The sequence below is a fragment of the Ambystoma mexicanum genome, chromosome 10 (genome assembly GCF_040938575.1).
Source record: "Ambystoma mexicanum isolate Mex_15411 chromosome 10, UKY_AmexF1_1, whole genome shotgun sequence".
Taxonomy (NCBI): Eukaryota; Metazoa; Chordata; class Amphibia; order Caudata; family Ambystomatidae; genus Ambystoma; species Ambystoma mexicanum.
Window position 1 is genome coordinate 776,716,729 of NC_090932.1, and position 20,127 is coordinate 776,736,855.

Sequence of the window (20,127 nt, forward strand, 5' to 3'; positions counted from 1 at the left end):
CTGAAATCTATCTAAAGACTGTCCTCATTACAAGGTCCTTCCAAGTTTGGGTGGGGAGGCGAACTCATTCTTAATGTTACTGCTCAGGTGGCCGACAGGCAGATTTGATCTCAATGGTGTGGTGATGCAGTAATAAGGCATTGCTCTGGGAAATGATCTAGTGAATCTAGATCTCTTGGTGGATCTCAATGAGAGGAAAAACAAGTTTACATGCATTTCACAAATAAGAATGTTGAATGTTCTCGGACGCACACAGTACACATAAGGGATCTCTGGGAAACTCATACCCTGAATAGTTTTCTGAATATTAAAAGATTGACAGGAAATACAGATTTAAACATGCAGCGGCCACACTTACTTGTGCTTGAGAACAAACTTGACATTTTTGTAGGCGAATGCTACCAGATAGGTGCTGACTAGAGTCATGACACCGTACAGAACTGCAGACTGGACGAGATCCATGTGCCATATCCTCCAGTATAACCCTTGAGGGAAAAAAAAGATCATTAAAACTCATGGTGGAGAGGGAAGTAAAGAAAATTGAATACAAATGTTCATGGACGTTATACAGAGGATGTAAAGAACTTCAAGCATAACAAAGTGAAGTATGCCCTTTACACAAATGAAAAGGTACAGGAAAACGCAACATTCTCAATTGTGACCTCCATAATGGGGTGAAAGGCCCGACTGAAAGGAATCCCTCGTGTAAATTCACATTAGTCAATTTACCCCTTAGGCCTTTCACCAAGCTACGCCAGACCATTGATTTTGACAAATTTGAGAAAAAGAACGGACAATCGTTATGTAGTTATATAGTTAATAGTTCAATTTCATTGCCTGCTGCCAATTCAAAATTATGTTTATTTAAATTATAATTTCAGCAATACATAACAACTGAAGAGCTTGTACCTGGAGACTTACCACTAACAATTAAGATGTAATTGGGGTGAGGCACTCCAAGAATCGAATTAATTCGATCTTCAAACGACATTGTCATTCCACCAAAAGTAAGTCAGAACCTAGATATACTTAACCAAGGAATGCAGACCAAATCCAAAATATTAATGAGTTCAATTCTTGAAATTATATTTTTCAAAAGGATGGCTGCATTCCTGGTTTGGTCATTTTTTAACCTTCACGATTATTAGGATTTCTTTTTCCACTGCAAGTGTCCAAGCTCCCTGCTGTCATATTATAAAGTTGGTGTTTAAGAACCAGTGCTTTAAGGATCACTGCTTGGTACAAGTTGCGTATCCATAATTTGGTTTAACTGCACAACAGAAATATGAAATGGTAAACTAGACATACTGCGAAAATGCAAGTTGCCGGTTGCTGTAAACCATGGGTGCACAACATACGGCCCGCGGGCCAGTTGCGGCCCGCCATGCCCTTTTGACCGGCCCGCGAGGCACAAAGACTTTCCTAATGGAGGGCGGCCCACGGCCGCCCTCCATTAGGAAAGTCTTTGTTGTCTTCCGGGCCGGTGAAAACACTGGCCCTCATTGACTCAGCACACACACGCATCACGTCGCTCCTACGAGCCACGTAATGCGTGTGTGCTGCACCAATGGAGGGCCAGCACTACGGCTGGCGTGGCCCATAAGGCTTGATGCCGGAAGGCATTTCAGCCTTGGACCATGCCAGCCGTAGTGCGATTCCAGCGACTTCCAGCTTGCCTGCCTGCCTGCCTTCCAGCACGTCTCCGGTAAGTGGTCTGTTTGTGTTTGTGTGTCGGGTTTGTTTTGCTTTATGTTTGTGTGTATGAATGTTTGTGTTTGAATGTATTTTGAGTGTATGTTGAGATGTGGGGGTGAGGGGGTGTGTCGGATGTGTATGAATGTTTGTGTTTGAATGTATTTTGTGTATATGTTGAGGTGAGGGGGTGTGTATGAATGTATTTTGTGTATATGTCGAGATGCGGGGGTGAGGGGGGGGTGTCGGATGTGTATGAATGTTTGTGTTTGAATGTATTTTGAGTGTATGTTGAGATGCGAGGGTGGGGGGTGTGTCGGATGTGTATGAATGTTTGTGTTTGAATGTATTTTGTGTATATGTTGAGATGCGGGGGTGAGGGGGTGTGTCAGATGTGTATGAATGTTTGTGTTTGAATGTATTTGGGTGTATGTTGAGATGCGGGGGTGGGGGGGTGTCGGATGTGTATGAATGTTTGTGTTTGAATGTATTTTGAGTATATGTTGAGATGCAGGGGTGAGGGGGTGTGTCGGATGTGTATGAATGTTTGTGTTTGAATGTATTTGAGAGTATGTTGAGATGCGGGGGTGGGGGGGTGTGTCGGATGTGTATGAATGTTTGTGTTTGAATGTATTTTGAGTGTATGTTGAGATGCGGGGGTGTGTCGGATGTGTATGAATGTTTGTGTTTGAATGTATTTTGTGTATATGTTGAGGTGAGGGGGTGTGTCGGATGGTGTCCAGTCATTTGGTAGACTGAAAACTGGTCGAATGACATTTGGTCGACGCAATTTGGTCGAAAACCAAATGGTCGAATTCTTTTTTTTATTTATATATTTATTTTTCGGGTTTTCGTTTTTTTAAAAAAAAGGGGGTCAGGGGGGACCCCCCCAAAAAATTTAAAAAAAGGGGTGAAAATAAAAAAAATAAAAAAATTCGACCATTTGGTTTTCGACCAAATTGGTTCGACCATTTGTCTGGTCGACCAATTTTTTTCGACCAAATGTCTGGTAACCGTGTCGGATGTGTATGAATGTTTGTGTTTGAATGTATTTTGAGTGTATGTTGAGGTGGGGGGGTGTGTCGGATGTGTATGAATGTTTGTATTTGAATGTATTTTGTGTGTATGTTGAGATGCGGGGGTGGGGGGGTGTGTCGGATGTGTATGAATGTTTGTGTTTGAATGTATTTTGTGTATATGTTGAGATGCGGGGGGGGTGGCGGATGTGTATGAATGCTTGTGTTTGAATGTATTTTGAGTGTATGTTGAGGTGGGGGGGTGTGTCGGATGTGTATGAATGTTTGTATTTGAATGTATTTTGTGTGTATGTTGAGATGCGGGGGTGGGGGGGTGTGTCGGATGTGTATGAATGTTTGTGTTTGAATGTATTTTGTGTGTATGTTGAGATGCGGGGGTGGGGGGTGTGTCGGATGTGTATGAATGTTTGTATTTGAATGTATTTTGTGTGTATGTTGAGATGTGGGGGGTGTGAATGTTTGTATTTGAATGTATTTTGTGTGTATGTTGAGATGCGGGGGTTGGGGGTGTCGGATGTGTATGAATGTTTTGATTTGAATGTTTTTTGTGTGCTGAGTTGGGGGGTGGGGGTTCGGGTCTGTATGGGTGCTTGTTTGAGAGTTTGCTGATTTGGGGGGTTGGGGGGTTCGGGTCTGTATGGGTGCATGTTTGTGTGCTGAGTTGGGGGGTGGGGGTTCGGGTCTGTATGGGTGCATGTTTGTGTGTGTGCTGAGTTGGGGTTCGGGTCTGTATGGGTGCATGTTTGTGTGTGTGCTTGCTGAGTTGGGGGGTGGGGGGTTCGGGTTGTATGGGTGCATGTTTGTGTGTGTGTTGATTTGGGGGGTGGGGGGGTCGGGTCTGTATGGGTGCATGTTTGTGTGTGTGCTGATTTGGGGGGTGGGGGTTTCAGGTCTGTATGGGTGCATGCTTGAGTGTGTTTGGGGCATAGTGTTTGGTTGGGGGTGAGGGGGCCATGGGGCATAGTGTTTGCTTGGGGGGTGAGGGACAGGGGGCATAGTGTTTGGTTGGTGGTGAGGGACAGGGGGCATAGTGTTTGGTTGGTGGTGAGGGACAGGGGGCATAGTGTTTGCTTGGAGGTGGGAGCCATGGGGCATAGTGTTTGGTTGGGGGTTAGGGGGTGAGGAGGCCATGGGGCATAGTGTTTGGTTGGGGTGAGGGAGCCATGGGGCATAGTGTTTGGTTGGGGGTGAGGGGGCCATGGGGCATAGTGTTTGGTTGGGGGTGAGGGGCCCATGGGGCATAGTGTTTGGTTGGGGGTGAGGGGGCCATGGGGCATAGTGTTTGGTTGGGGGTGAGGGGGTTACGGGGCATAGTGTTTGTTTGGGGTTGGGGGCCATGGGGCATAGTGTTTGGGGGTGAGGGGGCCATGGGGCATAGTGTTTGTTTGGGGTTGGGAGCCATGGGGCATAGTGTTTGGTTGGGGGTGAGGGGGCCATGGGGCATAGTGTTTGTTTGGGGGTGGGGGCCATGGGGCATAGTGTTTGGTTGGCGGTGAGAGACAGGGGGCATAGTGTTTGCTTGGGGGGTGAGGGAAAGGGGGCATAGTGTTTGTTTGGAGGTGGGAGCCATGGGGCATAGTGTTTGGTTGGGGGTTAGGGTGGTGAGGGGGCCATGGGGCATAGTGTTTGGTTGGGGGTGAGGGGACCATGGGGCATAGTGTTTGGTTGGGGGTGAGGGACAGGGGGCATAGTGTTTGGTTGGGGGTGAGGGACAGGGGGCATAGTGTTTGATTGGGGGTGGGGGCCATGGGGCATAGTGTTTGATTGGGGGTGGGGGCCATGGGGCATAGTGTTTGGTTGGGGGCCATGGGGCATAGTGTTTGGTTGGGGGTGAGGGGGCCATGGGGCATAGTGTTGGTTGGGGGTGAGGGAGCCACGGGGCATAGTGTTTGGTTGGGGATGGGAGCCATGGGGCATAGTGTTTGGTTGGGGGTGATGGGAGCCATGGGGCATAGTGTTTGGTTGGGGGTGAGGGGACCATGGGGCATAGTGTTGCACTCCAAGAGTGAACTCAATAATAAAGCTAAAAACAGGCACAGTTAGGAGATGTACATCCTTTGCTTTTTTGGGGAAACCTGACTCAACGAAGGCCATACTCCTCTTGGGTAACCCAAACAGCAAACTATAGCAGTCCAAAATAACGGAATGTCCAATCAAGGGTCAATAAAATATATATAATTTAATTAAACAGACGATATACAATAACTAAATCAAAATAAATGATAGCAATGGAAAATGTGTAGTACAAAATGTAAGTTTGAAATGCAATAAAAATCGTTACCCCTCAAAAACATTTTTTTCCATGTGTTTATTAAATTGGGGGTTGAAAAAGCCTCCTGACATGTCCCGCCTACCGCCCCGCCCACTTTTCGGCCCACTATAGCCCTCATGTAAGGTACTTTCGGCCCTCTGTCAAAATCAGTTGTGCACCCCTGCTGTAAGCAGTCAATGTACTGATGAACCGCCTATTGAGCGTGGACAACGTGGCCATTAAATATTTTCTTTTCCAACAGGACTGAAAACGAAACTGAAAATTGGTCATCTTATTCTAAATCAAACACTGCTTTCTTCCACAACCTTTCAATTCAAATTCGCAAAAGTGAAAAATGAGGGAGCGGTCAAGCATGTGTTGTCAGACCAGGTGGCAAACCTTTGAAATGCTTGCTCAGTCAAGGCAAGACCTACAGTGAAAATTCAGGAATCTATTGAAAATCAAACTGTCACAATTGAGTCAAGTTATTCTGCGTTTCTGTGTACATTTCCCTTGGCACTAGCACAGAGACCACATATGTGACAGTTGATCTTTAAAAGTACTGGTTGACAGAGCGTGGTAGGGGCCCCATAGGCCATAGCCTTTCAAAACACACAACAGCATTATCTTTGTCGAGTGACCAAATTTACAAAGATCAACAACACCTCGGTGGCAGGGTCTGAACCTAGTGGGAAACAGTAAACTGTTAGACCAAGTTGGGATATGTGGGAATGGACGGTTGTTAATTTTCTTTATATGGTTGCACAAGGACCAAAAGCATCATGGCGGAGAGAATTTGAAACATTTCAGGATCTAACATGTATTTGGGTTTACACGTGGATCCCCCCCCCCCACGTGTAAACACAAGTATCATGCCAACCTGCAGTCATGGTTTCGCATCTCTGGTCTGCTCTGCAGGGTTCAAAATTACAGGGCGCTAAATAGCTCCTAGTATAGTTTATTCAGCGCCTGCCAATGATGTTTTAAATTGCATGCAGGAGTCGTTATCAGCGCCTAGCGTTTTACTGACTGTTTCCACTAATTTATTTGCATTTATAAAGCGCACACACAGCCCAAGGCATCGAGGTGCTGTTACAAGATATTGATTTATAATACATAGAAAGGCGGCTAGGTTACATTAGCTCAGAGATAACATGGCTTGGTTGAATTACTTGGGTAGGAGACTACGTTACATTAGCCCATACCCAAGTTTGGATCTGAAGGATTGTTTACAAATGTGTTAGTGCAGCCAGGGTTACATCTTGAGCTGCAGATCATGCTTCATTGTCAGTAGGATACAGTTGTTTGGCACATGACAAACGTAGTTCAATGTCAATAGGATACATTAGTTTGGCATACATATAGCGGTCGCAGGGTAAGGGCCTTAGACCCGGTGTCAAATGTGCAATGCTTGAAGCATACAGATCTGCTTTAAATTTAGATTAAAATGCTGAAGTAAATTTGAAAAAGCTGTGCTGCACTGGTGCATCGGTCAATTTTGGCCACAAAAAAAAAGGAATGATGACTTTGCTCAAGAAGCATTGCCCATGGCTAATAGCTGTCCACTGTGTCTCCCATAGACTAGAGTTGGCTGCGAAAGATGCATTAAAACATACTTTGAAATTGATGAACTCCAACTATTTAGATTTTACTTTTATGAAAAGTCTCCAAAGTGCTAGAGAGAAGAGTTTCTGAAGCACGAAACACTTCCTTAAAAAAATTCAAACAATCCCTTGGGACTCGCTGGCTTACACACAAGAGGGATTCCATACAAGCTTGTTGCATAATTATGGGTCCATTCTTGGCCACTGGGATGAAGCTGCCAGTGAACGCAGACGGGACATTCCACAAGCAGATAAGGCAAAGAAGATGGCCTGGAAGAAGTAGTTAACTGACTTCCCAGTTTCTTTTATTCTCTCACTTCTACCTGGATGTACTAGTTCACATGTCCGATATCTCTGGGGCTCTCCAGCAAGAAGGCCTCTCACTCCTATTCCTGAAGGATCTGGTCAAAAATGTTCTTGTTGAGAAACTTACTCAAAAACAAATGGCACCAGACTTGATGCATTCCTAAAACATGCAATTACTGGAGGAGGTGATGCTTATTTTCATGACGTGCAACTCACCAAAGTGAGCAATGCATTGGCAGCCCTACAAAAAGAATGGGAGTAGATAATCCCAGCATGGATGGCTTACCTCAATCAGCGTTTCTCGATGACCCCTTGTTAGGCAAAGTTTGCATGAAGTACCCTTGGGGAACACTACAAACAACTACGACTACAGGTATAGGCAACCCAACCTTTGGTATAAGCTTGTACTACACAGTTTTGGTAGTGTGTTGAGCAGCCAGGCTTATCTCAAGAGGGGAAAATGTGAGCTCTAGTGCAAAGATTCACAGTTACAGGTATTTAAAATAACTCTTACACACTTGCATAAACAATAATGTATTTATCAGTCAGTTATAAAGCCTTCTTCAGAAGGGAGCAATAGAATAGTAAGACACAAATATACTTCAATACTGTACACTTTGAGTTTCTGAATCAGACAAGGCTCTTTTGGGATGGCCCACAGACAACCTACACCCACAGGTGACTTCAGTAACAAGGGTGCTGGGGACATTAATACCTTACTGTTGGCATTCAGAATACTCTAAATATTCATAAGCGGGGCAAATACTTTTAAATATCACTGAGAAGAGTAATTCAATTCAATAGGCTAAGCCAAAGTCAATAGGCCAAAGTCTTTGTATATGATGCAGCACTTCAAGTAAGTAAATGGAAAAGTCTTTGCACAAGTTCTTCTGAGTCTTTGATAAAAAGAAGAACCAAATGTAGGGCCAAAAGCTGATTCGACTTGTGAGTTTCAGAAGTTACAAGCACTTCCACAGTAAGAGGCAAGTTCTCTTAGTAGTAACCTGTAAAGAAGAAAAAGATGCAGCTGAAGACTTCTGTTCCTGTACAGCTCTGGAGATCACACTGTTCCTGGGCCTCAGTCATGGGGACAAGAGGGAGGATGTCAAGGGGCTATAGCACTTTACTGGCACTGTCAAAGCTGCTAACCGGAAAACTTTACTTTCAGTGGATGTTTCGCGTTTCAGCTCCTTGCGGTTCAGCAAATAGCAATAAGTGCAGTTCCTGGCTGTCAAGTTAGACTTTCCTCACATTTGAGGTCCGCACTCGACTGAGGGGAGTCAGGCTTGGTCAGTCCTGCTTCGTGGGAGTCCAAAGAATCTTCCAAAAGCTTTAGGGCACCTAACAAGCAACGCAGACAATCTGGTGTCCCTCTCCCGGGCTTTTCGGTTTCCTGCAGCAACTCTGAGGAAATTCAACCAGCTCCGAGATGAGTGTCCAGGGGGCTTACTTGGGAGTTGATTGGTCCCACCAACTCAAAGGGAGAAGTCGTCCTTGCAGGGCTTCTCTGTCGAAGCGAACTTGGCAATTCGGACCTACAGCAGGGCTTCACTGGGCAAACCAACGGTCCAGGAGTTGCAGCAGCCATCCTCTTCAAGCTCTTCAGTTCCTTCGTCCAGTGGTCGACTGCCTTCCAAGCCAAGAGACTCGCCTTTTATTCAGTTCTCTCCCATTCATTCCAGCCTAGCTGCCACTCACCCAGCACGGTAGCTTTACTTGCTGGACAGTCAGCCAGCCAATCGTCACAGAGTGCATTTGGGTCTCCTAGGAGACTAAGCATCGGGCACCTCCCTCACTTCCTGCCTACCCCAGACACTCTGGAGCCAGGTGGTGGGTTTCACTCCTGAAGCCCGCCAAAGGCGAATGAACAAAGAGACCAAACCTAGTTTGGCGTGCAGGGAAAAACTCTAGAAGGACCTTTCCACAAAGATATGGCGAAAAAAGAAGACCGGGCACCATTTTAACAACGATGGCTCAGCACCATTTTGAGAAACATGGCCCCCGCGATTTAACATTACCCGAGCTGCGAACCGTTCACGGTCGGGGTAAATCATGGTAGTTCATTGCAAAACCACTGCCACCAGACATTCTGAGAGGAAAGGGTATCATACAAGATTTTACATGAGCATTTAGAAACAGGGGATACTAAGTAACCCCTCCAGCACTCTATTGTAAGATGGGGTGTGCTGGGTCTAGCAAGTACAATGCTAAGTAGAGTCAATCTCACTGTACTGCTCTGGGAAACGGTAGTTTACCCCAGAGAAGGTATTTAAAGCTTGGGAAACCTGAAAGACTTCCCTGTGTCACTGCACCAAAGGTGTTTTGTGGCAATTATAAAAGATGATGCCTATGGAGTTTGTTAGACTCCATAACCAAAAAGAAACAGTGTATAAAATTACATAAAATACATGAGAGTGGGAAAAGGGTCTCACTCTCTCCAGGTTAAAAAAATGAAGTTCTCAAAATCCAGCAAAGTTGCTGGTGGTCTCCAAGGTAGAGGGAATTAGCACATTTTGAGAATTCTCCTTAACACCCCTTGCTAGACAAGAGCTGTGTATTTGACACAGCTATTTGACCGGAAAATGAATCCAGCCCCTCTGCCTACGGTAATGAGGCTTTGTTTCTCCCAAATCATTTTTCTGCTGTAATCAGAGAATGGCTGTGACAAACCATGTAATTCAAGAATAGAAGCTGCTAAAAGTAAATGTATGTACGCACCACATTAAAATCCCATTCCTTGAAATGGGGAGTCTAGTGTTCCAAAGGAAATCTCACTTATTTCCAAATAATTTGCATATCAATCACTCTGGTCTACCCTTTACCTAACATGCGAGAGAGCTTTCCCATACATGAAGAGAATCTTTTCTGATTGGATAGCTAATCTAAAGACCAGCACTATTGAGCATTGCTTCCGATTTCCATGGCGGGTCCAAATCCTCAGGAATATTGTAGCAATTCCATCAGTCAAAGAGGGACTTGTAGGTTGCCAAACACAACATCGCCATTTTGCATATGGCATTACTCCCCAAACAGAAATTATTACAGAAGATTCTGATGATTAATATCCGAGCTTTCTTCCTCCCAATTCGCATGATGAAAGTCATAGCCTTCCTCCTGAGCCTAACATCAGCTCCGTTCCATCAACATCTGATGTAGTCATGGCCACTCAACTTGCCATTGATGCAAAGTGATACAACTGAGGCAAGCCTTCCCACTCCGTTAGCCCTCTGAAGGAAGCATGTATAAGCGATGATCAGTCCAAAATAATGCAATATTTTTGTCCCATCATCCTAGTTCAGAATTACTTCGGGTGCTTTGAAATCTGTGTCGTGTTGCAATCTTCCCTTAAGCTTGTGAGCCCACTTCTCATACAAGTGCCCAACTCTGGTGCCCATCATCAGAGCAGTCTTAACTTGAACGAGCTCAGGATTAATAATGCGGCGAGTTTCTACCTCCATGAAGACGTATTTTGTGGAACTTGGTATTGAGGTTCCAAATGCCCTAATTTACTAACATGGCCTCGCTGCTGCTATGGTTACAAATAAGAGTTTCAAGGTTTTTCTAACACCATGTGTAAGCACTGTTATTTTAAAAGGTCATTTAATTTAACAAGTTCAGGAATTGGTTTCACCTCTTTGCATCTATGAAGTTTGTTTACATCAACTGACCTAATGCTAAATGTGGTTAATATTGTTTGCAGTTGCTGTACCATTTGAATATTTTAAAAAAAGTCTACATCCAACTGAGGATACCTCAGCAACCCCTGCACAAAGTGCCTGATAGCGTTGACCTGTTGTATGGTTGAAGGAGTTTCTAGAAAATATACAGTATTTTTTTTTAAGCCGATTTGTTTTGATGTGGTCATTTCAAAGCATGTGGTGTGGTTATTTCATGCTTAGGCAGGTTTTCTCAAGTAAATTTGAATGACAAAATCGCAACACAAAAAATGCAAAAAAATAAAAATAAAATCCATGTGTCTTTTCTTCCTTTTGTGCTGATCGTGTTGCTTCTTCACCAAGACGAAATATATACAATGTATTCATGGGACTGAATTTAATAGCTCCTGGTTAAGTCATGTGGCTCCTGGTCGGAGTAATATTCCAGACAAACCAGAAATTGCTTTCAGCTCCTGCTCTATGAATCCCAATTCCGACCCCTGCGCTCTGGTTGATCAAAGGTGGTGCCAGTGTTAAGGTGCATACGATTAGAAATGCTGCTGACAGATCCGAGACAAACTATTTGGCTGAAGTGGGTGCATTCAACTACCCGCAGTCCTCTGTACACCATTAATGCCTACACACTATTACATCTATGGTAAAAGGGGGGGGCAACCCATCATAAAGAAGGTATAAGCAGCTTCATAAGGATAGTTCTATACACTTTTCTCCCTCTCCCCATTGTATCGCCCTTCTCCCATTTCCTCTTACACCCACACTTACTGGTATGTTCAGCAGATTCCCACATTGGAGAGCATGTCCCTCTCCAAAGCAAGTAGTGATCGATTTGTTTGGTTATGTGAGCACTGCTCTTGATTTAGTCTAATCTTTAATTACCTTCCTTTACCCCATTGTCATCCATGTTAGAATAAGACTCTCCTAAATTAGTCTGTTTTTTGCATTAGAGATACTTTTCTGGCAGGGGCCGCCAGAAAGGGTGACCATTCTCACAGGGGGTGGGAGGAGCAGCTGAGAATCAGATGCTCGCAATCATCTGCAGTTGGCACGTGAGCAGAAGATACAGTCACTGCAGACTGTACGAGCAGAAGGGATCACTGTGGCATCAGGAGAGACGGCTCTGGTCAGGTCGGTGGCCCTTTGCAGCTGGGACCGATTCCCAGGCACCCGTCGAGCGCAACAGCAGAGTGGGACAGGAGCAAAGTGGCAGCTCTTCTCCTCGAGCAACAGGCAGCCGGTAATCGCTCGTCAGTGCACATCACAAGTGCACACCTACAGTCAGTGCTCACCGCCCCCCCCCCCTGACTCCCCACCCCCAAGCGACTGCAGGAACCGAGCAGAGTACGGGCTGAGCAGTGGCGGATCCATCGAGTGACAGTTGGCTGGCTTCTGGCTAAGCAGATCACAGCCCATACCAGTAAAGGTGGGCTGCAGCAGCTCAGCTCAGCCCCCATCCCCATGCAGCAGGAGACTGCACTGCAAGTGGGGTGCAAAGCGTTCTTCTGCCCCTCTCCCCATCCCCATCAGGAGAAGGATCTGGGTGGGGTGCAGCATCATTAAGGATCAGCGTCCAACAAGTGGTTGGGCCTTTGGATCTTCCCAGAACCACCAGCTCCATGGGAGGTGGGCTCATGGCAGGAAGCCACAGCTTCACAACGTGGGGTGGTGAAAGAGCAGGAAGCAAGCTACCAACCCTCCTCTGATCCCTTGGGGTTGGAGGAGTTAGGGGTGGGGGTTCAGCCTCAACAAGCTGCATCTCCGAGCAGGAGCAGCAGAGCCGAGTGGGCAGAGGGAGCGGAGGTCAACATGATGACCGGGAGGGGGGAAACTTTTTTTTTTTAAATACTTTTTTTTAAATTAAATACCATTTAAAACAATCACCATCAACCTCCACCAGGTCATAGAGCCGTTGTGGTTAGCCATGGCCCTACATGGCACGGTTGTCTGCAGTGGTGGCTTGTTGAGACAGACATGGTGGATGCCATGCCAACACAGCCACCATTAAAAAGCATGAAGCAGCCTAACAGAAAATGTGCAGCTACAAGCCTCTAAACAGCAGAAAGATCAACGCCAGAAAGCAGTAGTACACTCCCGGCTACTAATGTCACTGGCCACAGTGGTCAGCCCACGGAGCTTGCTGCGAAGATGGCTCCAGAAACACAGCAGGCGATTGGGGCCACGACAGCTGACCAGGAACAGAAGATGAACGCGGCCCAAGTTACAGGTATTGTGCTACAATGCTTACTGGTGTGAGGCGGCAATGGTAACAGGGGGCAGAGTGGGATTCAAATGATTAATATTAATTCTTTTAACAATAACATGTTTAACAGGGGTTGCGTTGAGGGGGCAGGGATGTCAGCAGAGGACAGGCTGGGGTCAAAATGCAGTACCATAACACCACCTGTAACAGGCGCTGCTGGGGCGGATCTGACCAGGGAGGCCCATAAGGAGAAGCGTGCATGGTAGTAGCCATGGGAACTCCTTAGTGAGGCATATACAGTTACAGGTGAAGGGGAGGAGATAGAAAAAGAATGTATGGATATCTACACGCTGTTGGAACTAGAGCAGGAGGGGTTGAATCTTACCCAACTGACCAAGAAAGATGAGGAAAAGGAGAAGAGAAGAGAGGCCTAAGAAGGAAAATAACATTGATAATTTGTTTGATAAGTTCCGCATGTTGGCATAAGTGATTGTTGGCTGATGCCTGGTTGCAGTATGGCCTAGGATTCAGATTTAAAATGCATATTTGGCCCAGCATGTTGTTGGACGACTAAATCATCTCTGGGAACATTCAACGACCGCGGCTAGGGAAGCCACCCTCCCGGCTGAGGGGTGCGTTACCAATAATAAGCATGACCCATCCTTTCGCACTAAGGAAAGGTCGTAGTTGTACAACAAAATACAGTGGCTCGGTCAAGAGCAGGTGGGTAGGGGGTTGATTGGTACCACGTAAGTGAACATTAGCAGACGATTTGAGCCGGTTTCTACAATTTTGTGGGAAACTGTAAATTCAAGCATGCTTGTGCAAACTGCGGGGGGTGGGGGTCCCATGCCACGGGAAATGCAACCAGAAGCCCAACGGAGGAAGCTGTAAGGGAAGCGATATGGCCAAGCAGCCCTAGTGCAGGCAGCCCGTCCACAACTATGGATCAAACTCTGGTTAACGTTCCATGCTTGTCCAGCTGTTAGATATCATAATAAAACTGCTGCATGCACATTGTGGGATGGTTTTTCCTCACGATTTCCGAATCCCATACAACGGCTGCAGGGAGGCTGAGAATTTGATAACCGCATTGGAGAACCACTGCATTGTCCTAAAATAATTTGCAAGGAACTGGGATTAGGCAGGAAGGCAATTTTGGGGTTCCACCATTGGCCAGCTATTTTTCCTGGTATGGGGTGGTTTCCACAAAGGAGCTGGGTGCATTCTCGCCGATTAACATCTCGCCTTCTGGTAAAGGGACTTTGTGACTGAACGGCTGGATGAGGGTCTTTCCACAGTGAACTATGCCTCGTTTAATGATGCAGTGCATTTGGTGAGAATGGCCGGGTGCCGTGCACATTCCGGCTATTGGCCGTTCACTCCAAATGCTTCAACCTCCTAGGCTTGAAGTGTGCGCGAGTCTCGTACTTAAAATTCATGCCAATGAGATGCTCACTTTCATGCACGCACTTTATGAGATCTTCGGCACATTCTTGGATTGGGTACTGCATGCCATGTGTTCAATACATTACCTGGATGATTTTCTTTTTCTCATATATGCTGGCACAACACACGTTCAAACAAATGGCTGTTGATTTCGGAGTCCCCTTAGAAAGTGAAAAAAGAACGTGACCATGTAGCACGTTGACATTATTGGGTATCGGAATTGACTCAGCAGAGGGCGAAGGTCTGTGGCTTCCGCAGGTCCATTGCAGCACTAGTTGGGAAAGAGAAAGCCACAATGAAAGAGCTGCAGGAAGTTATGCTAAAGATGAATTTCATGGACGGGTTATCCTGGCCGAGAGAGCCTATGCCAGGTGCTAAAAGCAGTCAAACTGCAACGCAGCCATCATACCTGTGGCTGGGGAATGGGATCAGGGCTGTCCTCGAGATGCGACAGAGATTTCTGTTAGATTTCAATGACGTGATCATGTGGAAAGATCTGTGGTTTGAGCGACACTCTGGCATTGTTCACAATAGGTAGGGAGGATTTTGTTGCAGTGTTGGGCACAGAATGGTGTGCACAGACTGGGCAAGGAAGCTGGGAAAGCTGCAGCCTTCCAACAAACACCACCTTGCTGGAGCCTTTCCCAATAGTTGTGACTTTTCAGCTGTGGAGAACCCTTCAAGTTGTGGTCAGAAAACTGAGCGGTGGTACAGGTGGTGAATTCAGGTTCCACATCTTGCACCCTCATCCTCACGCTTTTACAACAATTGATTTGGCAAACGTTGACTTTGAACACCGAGATAAGAGCTAGGCATATTCTGGGTGTTAAGAACAGTGTGGCTGACACCCTTTCTCATTTTCAGTGCGTCAGGTTCTGGAAACTGGCATCATAGCCATGCGAGAAGATGACACGTTCCCCTGGAAGCTAAGGGGCATGATTGGGGCGATTGGAGCTGCCTCATCAGTATGGCCCTAGTGCCGACCACAGCCTGGCGATACAGAAAAAACTGGAAGAACTACCTTGCCAGCATCAGCTCAGTAAGCACCTGCGGGGTGGAATTCTTTGGGGCCTGGGCATCCCACAAGGGTAAGACCAGAAACAGGGCAGCTGCACAATTCTGCAAGCTTCACTGGTCTCCTGACCCTAACAAATCACACAAAGTAAGAATGGTACTGAAGGGATGGGAAAGGCTGTAGGTGAAAAAAGGTGATGGTAAGCGTCCCATAGATCTTCAAAGCAGCAATCGCCCTGGCTTTCTTTGGCGCACTCAGGCTGAGCCAAAGATGGTGAGGGACAGCCAGAAGATGGGCACCTCTGGAGGCTTGGGCGCTTCAGATGTTGACTTGAGCTTGCAAGGGCTGACCCTGTCAATCCGGCACTCAAAGACAAATCAGGACAGTCGAGGGGCCTGAGTCAGCATAGCTAGTTTGGAGGAACCCAGCTGTTGCCGAGTCCAGCTGGTGCAGCACTACTCCTCCGATGCCCCGTCCACCTCCAGCGCTTTCCTGTCGCACCACGACGGGACGCTTCCTAGTCGCTTCCAGTTTCAGGAAGTCCTACGTAAAGTTCTGCGGGATCGTCAGCCTGATTAAAAGCATGGACAACAAGAACATCACAAAGCTGGGTAGATCGCATTACAGGAGATACACGAGGATCCATAAGATATTACTGCAGGATCAAGGAAGGTATGGATGATTGGGCATTCCTATGCCGGACAGAGGGGGAACTCGAGCCAGCATATTATGCAGCAAATTTGGCACATGGCGGAAATCTGATGGATTGGCAGGCCCGGCATGCTTTGGCATCAGCTCGAATAATGCATCTTCTCCCTAGTATGCAAGAAGGGGAAGCCTGGTATCTTAGTGGTGCACCTAGGGGGCAAAAATCTAACTACCTTGGGGACAGGGCCCCTTATGGGGTCACAAACCAGGATGGCGGCTGATTTGGGCTACAGGGGGTTGGTATGGTCCGAGCTGGTGCCCAGGGCATCATGGCATGTACACCCGAACGTTGAAGAAATCATGAAGAAAAGTGAACAAGGCAATGGCCCTTTTTTGTGAAGGAACAGGTTTCACCAGCATAAGGGACAGGCTGATAGACTACCCAGGCTACTATGCATCGAACCGGGTGCAATGATCCAATGTTGGGTTGGGCTTGTTTCTGCATGACATATTTGGGGTCCTGGACAGTTAAAATAACAGTTAAGGGAACAGGGGGTGGCACGATAGGGAGAAACCCCCCTTGTGGTGTGGCAGTACACAAGCGACCAGTATGGATTACGTACTTTTGACACAGTATGGGGCAGAGGGTACGCCCACAACGCAAGCAAACTGTTGATACCCCTTTGTATGCTCACGGCTAAGGGGTGTGAGGAGAAAGAAAGGCTGCTCCTCCTCCCGTCATTCAGAACATACAGCACTCCTTTAGCCATAGCAGATGTTTCACACCAACAAATGCATGTCAATTTTCTAAGCAGTTTTGGCCTATAAAAAAGCATGGAAAGGGGAAAGCAAATGGAGCATGCAGTTGGATAGAAATACCTGTGCTCCCCCCCTCCCACGTGACAGGGCGGGAGGGGAGTTAATGTTACTGGCTAACTGGTTGCTTGCTTCACACCCCTTTTTTCTGCAGCATATGTTGATTTATTGTCAGTTTTTGGCCAAAACATTCTGCAGCCTGTTTTATCCGATGTTATTTCTACGACACTTATTTCAATTAGTCACTTTGGTGGAATAAAGTTGGGATACTGCATGGGGTATGGGTAAGAACATTTAAGTAAGCAGGTCATGGAGGGGACGAGTTATTTGTTTTGTAACCTTGTATTGTGCTACCACAAGACCAGCTGCGCCTATAACAGTATCCATCTAATAATTATTTATGTGTGGTGAAAAAAAAAAGCACAGTATGCTTTTAAATACTCGAATAGCAGAAAAGTGCAATCTATGGTGGGCTAGTATCATTTTTAAAGACGGGACTAGTTAGAAAATGAGCACTGAAGAAGCAAATACTTTAGCTTTATGCAATAAATGGCTTCTCTTTGTTCACAAAAGCACACGTATAGGGGTGCAGATTTACCTCCCGATTCTTGACATGCATTGCCCTTACTATAAAATCCAAAACATGCATGCAAAGCTTAAATACAACTGCTCATTCTTCTGGGCAGTTTCCTATTCCATTGTTTTAGTCAGCCTTACCTTTACAATACAAAAGGTGGGTGGGCGAGTCCCAGACAGGACATTATCTGTACAAAAACACACAACTGTGCAAGTTTTAATCTTGCTGATTTTCGAAAGCGAGGAGTAGCTTGGTATCCATAGGCACTGCAAGCAAGGGACCCACGTAGGCAGTGGCGTCGCTTGGGGGTGGGGGGGGGCCTGGGTCCCCCCTGTAAAACCCTGTGCCCCCCTACCTAAGACGAGCAGTGACCATGTTCTCCCCCCACTTTTGTCTGTGCCCCCCTACTTTTGTCTTTGGCCCCCTCTGTGCCGCTCCTAAATTTGATTCCTGGCGACACCACTGCACGTAGGAGTGGGGAGACTCATCCCAAACAAAATGATAGACGGTAAACGTTCAAGTCAAATAACCTGTGGGCATCCTCTAGTCAGATACCATTGTTTACAGTGCGTATTTACTGTTACAGATGATTCAAACCATATGCACACAAATCTTGGTGGGATGCAGCTCAACACAAAGTGCCAGGCCACATCGATATACGGAGCATAACCTGCTTCGATTAATGCTAGCATAAATACCCAAATGAACATGCCCATACAGTGCTTAATTTGTCCAAAACAAGTAAGTGCCTGTGCCCAATTATTTTCTAGCACCCCCGAGACACTGCGTATGGGCAGTTCCCCAAAAGTGCTGCCACCACCCACAGCTGCTCCCCAGAGTATCAACATATTTGGGGATTACACTTCAACTCGCACCTGGTCGTTGTGGTTGATAGAGGCACCGACTGTCACCACTTCATAATTAAAGTGAGTCTGAGACCATAAGTGCCGGGCTAAGCGCTGGCAAACACCCCCACAAATTGAGCACTGCCCATACACCATAATGCCAGCCTCTCCGTCTGGACACAGACTGAAACCTGTTCTGCCAACACAACTTCATTTCAGACTGCAGCACCGCTGCTATTCCAGAGCTATAATGCATAGCTCTACTACAGTACAACAATGCTGCTCTGAGACAGTTGCCCCAAATCCAGTTCACACACATTGACATAGTTGGTTGAAGTTCCATCGTGTGATAGGAGAGAGCGAGAGCAGACTCGTGGGCAAAAGGGTTGCAGGGATACATGTACCAGAGAGTTCAGGCTCTCCCACGTAAGCGACGGTTATTTAGTCTGCACGGTTTTCGTGGTTGCATTCTGGGACGCGCAGATTTGCCCTTCCTCGTTATCAGCCCCTGACAAGAATCGGAGTGGAAAACACAACGAAAAGTAATAAGGACATGTGTTCCACCTCTGCGACATTGTCGAACGAGGCAGGTAAAACTGGGATATTCCTTGAAAGATCAGAAATCCACATGGGTCTAGTACTAGGCAGCTACGGTTCATGCGAGGGATGTTGAAGGTGTGGTAGTGGTGCACTTATGGGTCGCTGGCTACCATGCCACCCTGCAATCCCTTCGCATTTCCCGGAATTGTGAATACTTTAGTAAACGTTGGTAGAAAGCACCACCACATAAACATATGAAAGTGCCGTTTGGGCGTTGTGCGCAGGAATCTATTGCCACTTGAAGACCGGTGCCCTTCTTGAAGTATATATTAAGAAGTACCTTATGACATTCAATTTGGGTAAATGCAAAGAAATGCTCAGTGACCCGTGCCCGCACCCATGCTATATAAAATAAAGTGGCATTTCACGGTACGACAGTCTGTAAGCAGAGTCGGAACAATGAATTTGAAAATATTCATGCATTACGAAAACAGCAAAAAGTCGAATCTCTGGCGCTTACAGATGGGGATGGCAGACACAATGAACGCGTTGCCGAAGAAGAGAGCCGATGATTTCGCTGAAAGGTTCCGGCTGAAGTCCTGCAGCAGCAGGTCCTCTTCGGTCTGCAGTTTGCTGCTGCCTTTGGGAGCCATTGTAATTGAGAAAGAGAGCGCTGCAGAGCTGGAAAGAGAGGAAGTGTGACCCACTCGAGCACCCGTCAGAGGCAGCTAGACTAAAGCAACGTCAGCATTGAGGCGGAAGAGGAAACGCGATGAACGGCTTCAGTCTACGTGGAGACGCTAATCACAACGTTCCCACTTGAATCACACGTATGCAAGTGTAGCAAGCATTAGCAAAGCCAATAGATCTTGTTGTTGGTGTGTAATATAAGATGTACACAGTGCGCTCAAATTCCCTGTAGGAAAACGACTAATTAAATCCCAGAATTATAAGCAAAAATGGGATTGTGTGGCCTACTCACGCATGACCAAGGGAAACTTGAGAGCTCTGGATGTGTTGTGTATATGTTGTTACATTGTTTGTGGAGAGGATACTGGCATGTGTTCGTACATGCCAACCCTATTTATATGGGAGACCCACGATTTCTTTAACAAAAATATTTATATTTTTTAAAGCTGCCCTCCTAAAATAATTCTAACCACATATAAATCGAATGGGGAAATTCAATGCTCCGATTTCTCTGAATTTCGCTACCAATGATGGCATGCATGCGTGTTGATAGTTTCATCATAAAGGCATACCTGCCAACATTTTGAAGGACCTGCAAGGGAGATTTTGTAGGCAAAAGCCTGAGGATTGAATTTTCCCAATGGATTTTGTCATAATGATGTTGCGTGCCTGGAATGTTGGCTCGTTTTGTCATACTTGCCAACCCTACTGATTTAGGCAGTAGGCTACTGCTTTTTAAGCAGTCCTGCCGCCTACAGATTTGGGTGACAGATCCTACTGCTT

At 46.3% G+C, this 20,127-nt stretch overlaps 1 protein-coding gene across 1 annotated transcript in view; it reads right to left on the reverse strand.

The window, feature by feature from the left end:
* SSR3 (signal sequence receptor subunit 3) overlaps nt 1-19,514 on the reverse strand; it is a 49,397-nt gene extending 29,883 nt beyond the window's left edge. The window contains exons 1-2 of the mRNA XM_069618432.1: nt 19,175-19,514; nt 359-485 (exon numbers count right to left, since the gene is read on the reverse strand). Coding sequence (XP_069474533.1) covers nt 359-485; nt 19,175-19,307 — 260 coding nt within the window. The 5' untranslated portion in view covers nt 19,308-19,514. The remainder of the gene's footprint in view (nt 1-358; nt 486-19,174) is intronic.
* Between the last annotated feature and the right edge of the window lie 613 nt (nt 19,515-20,127).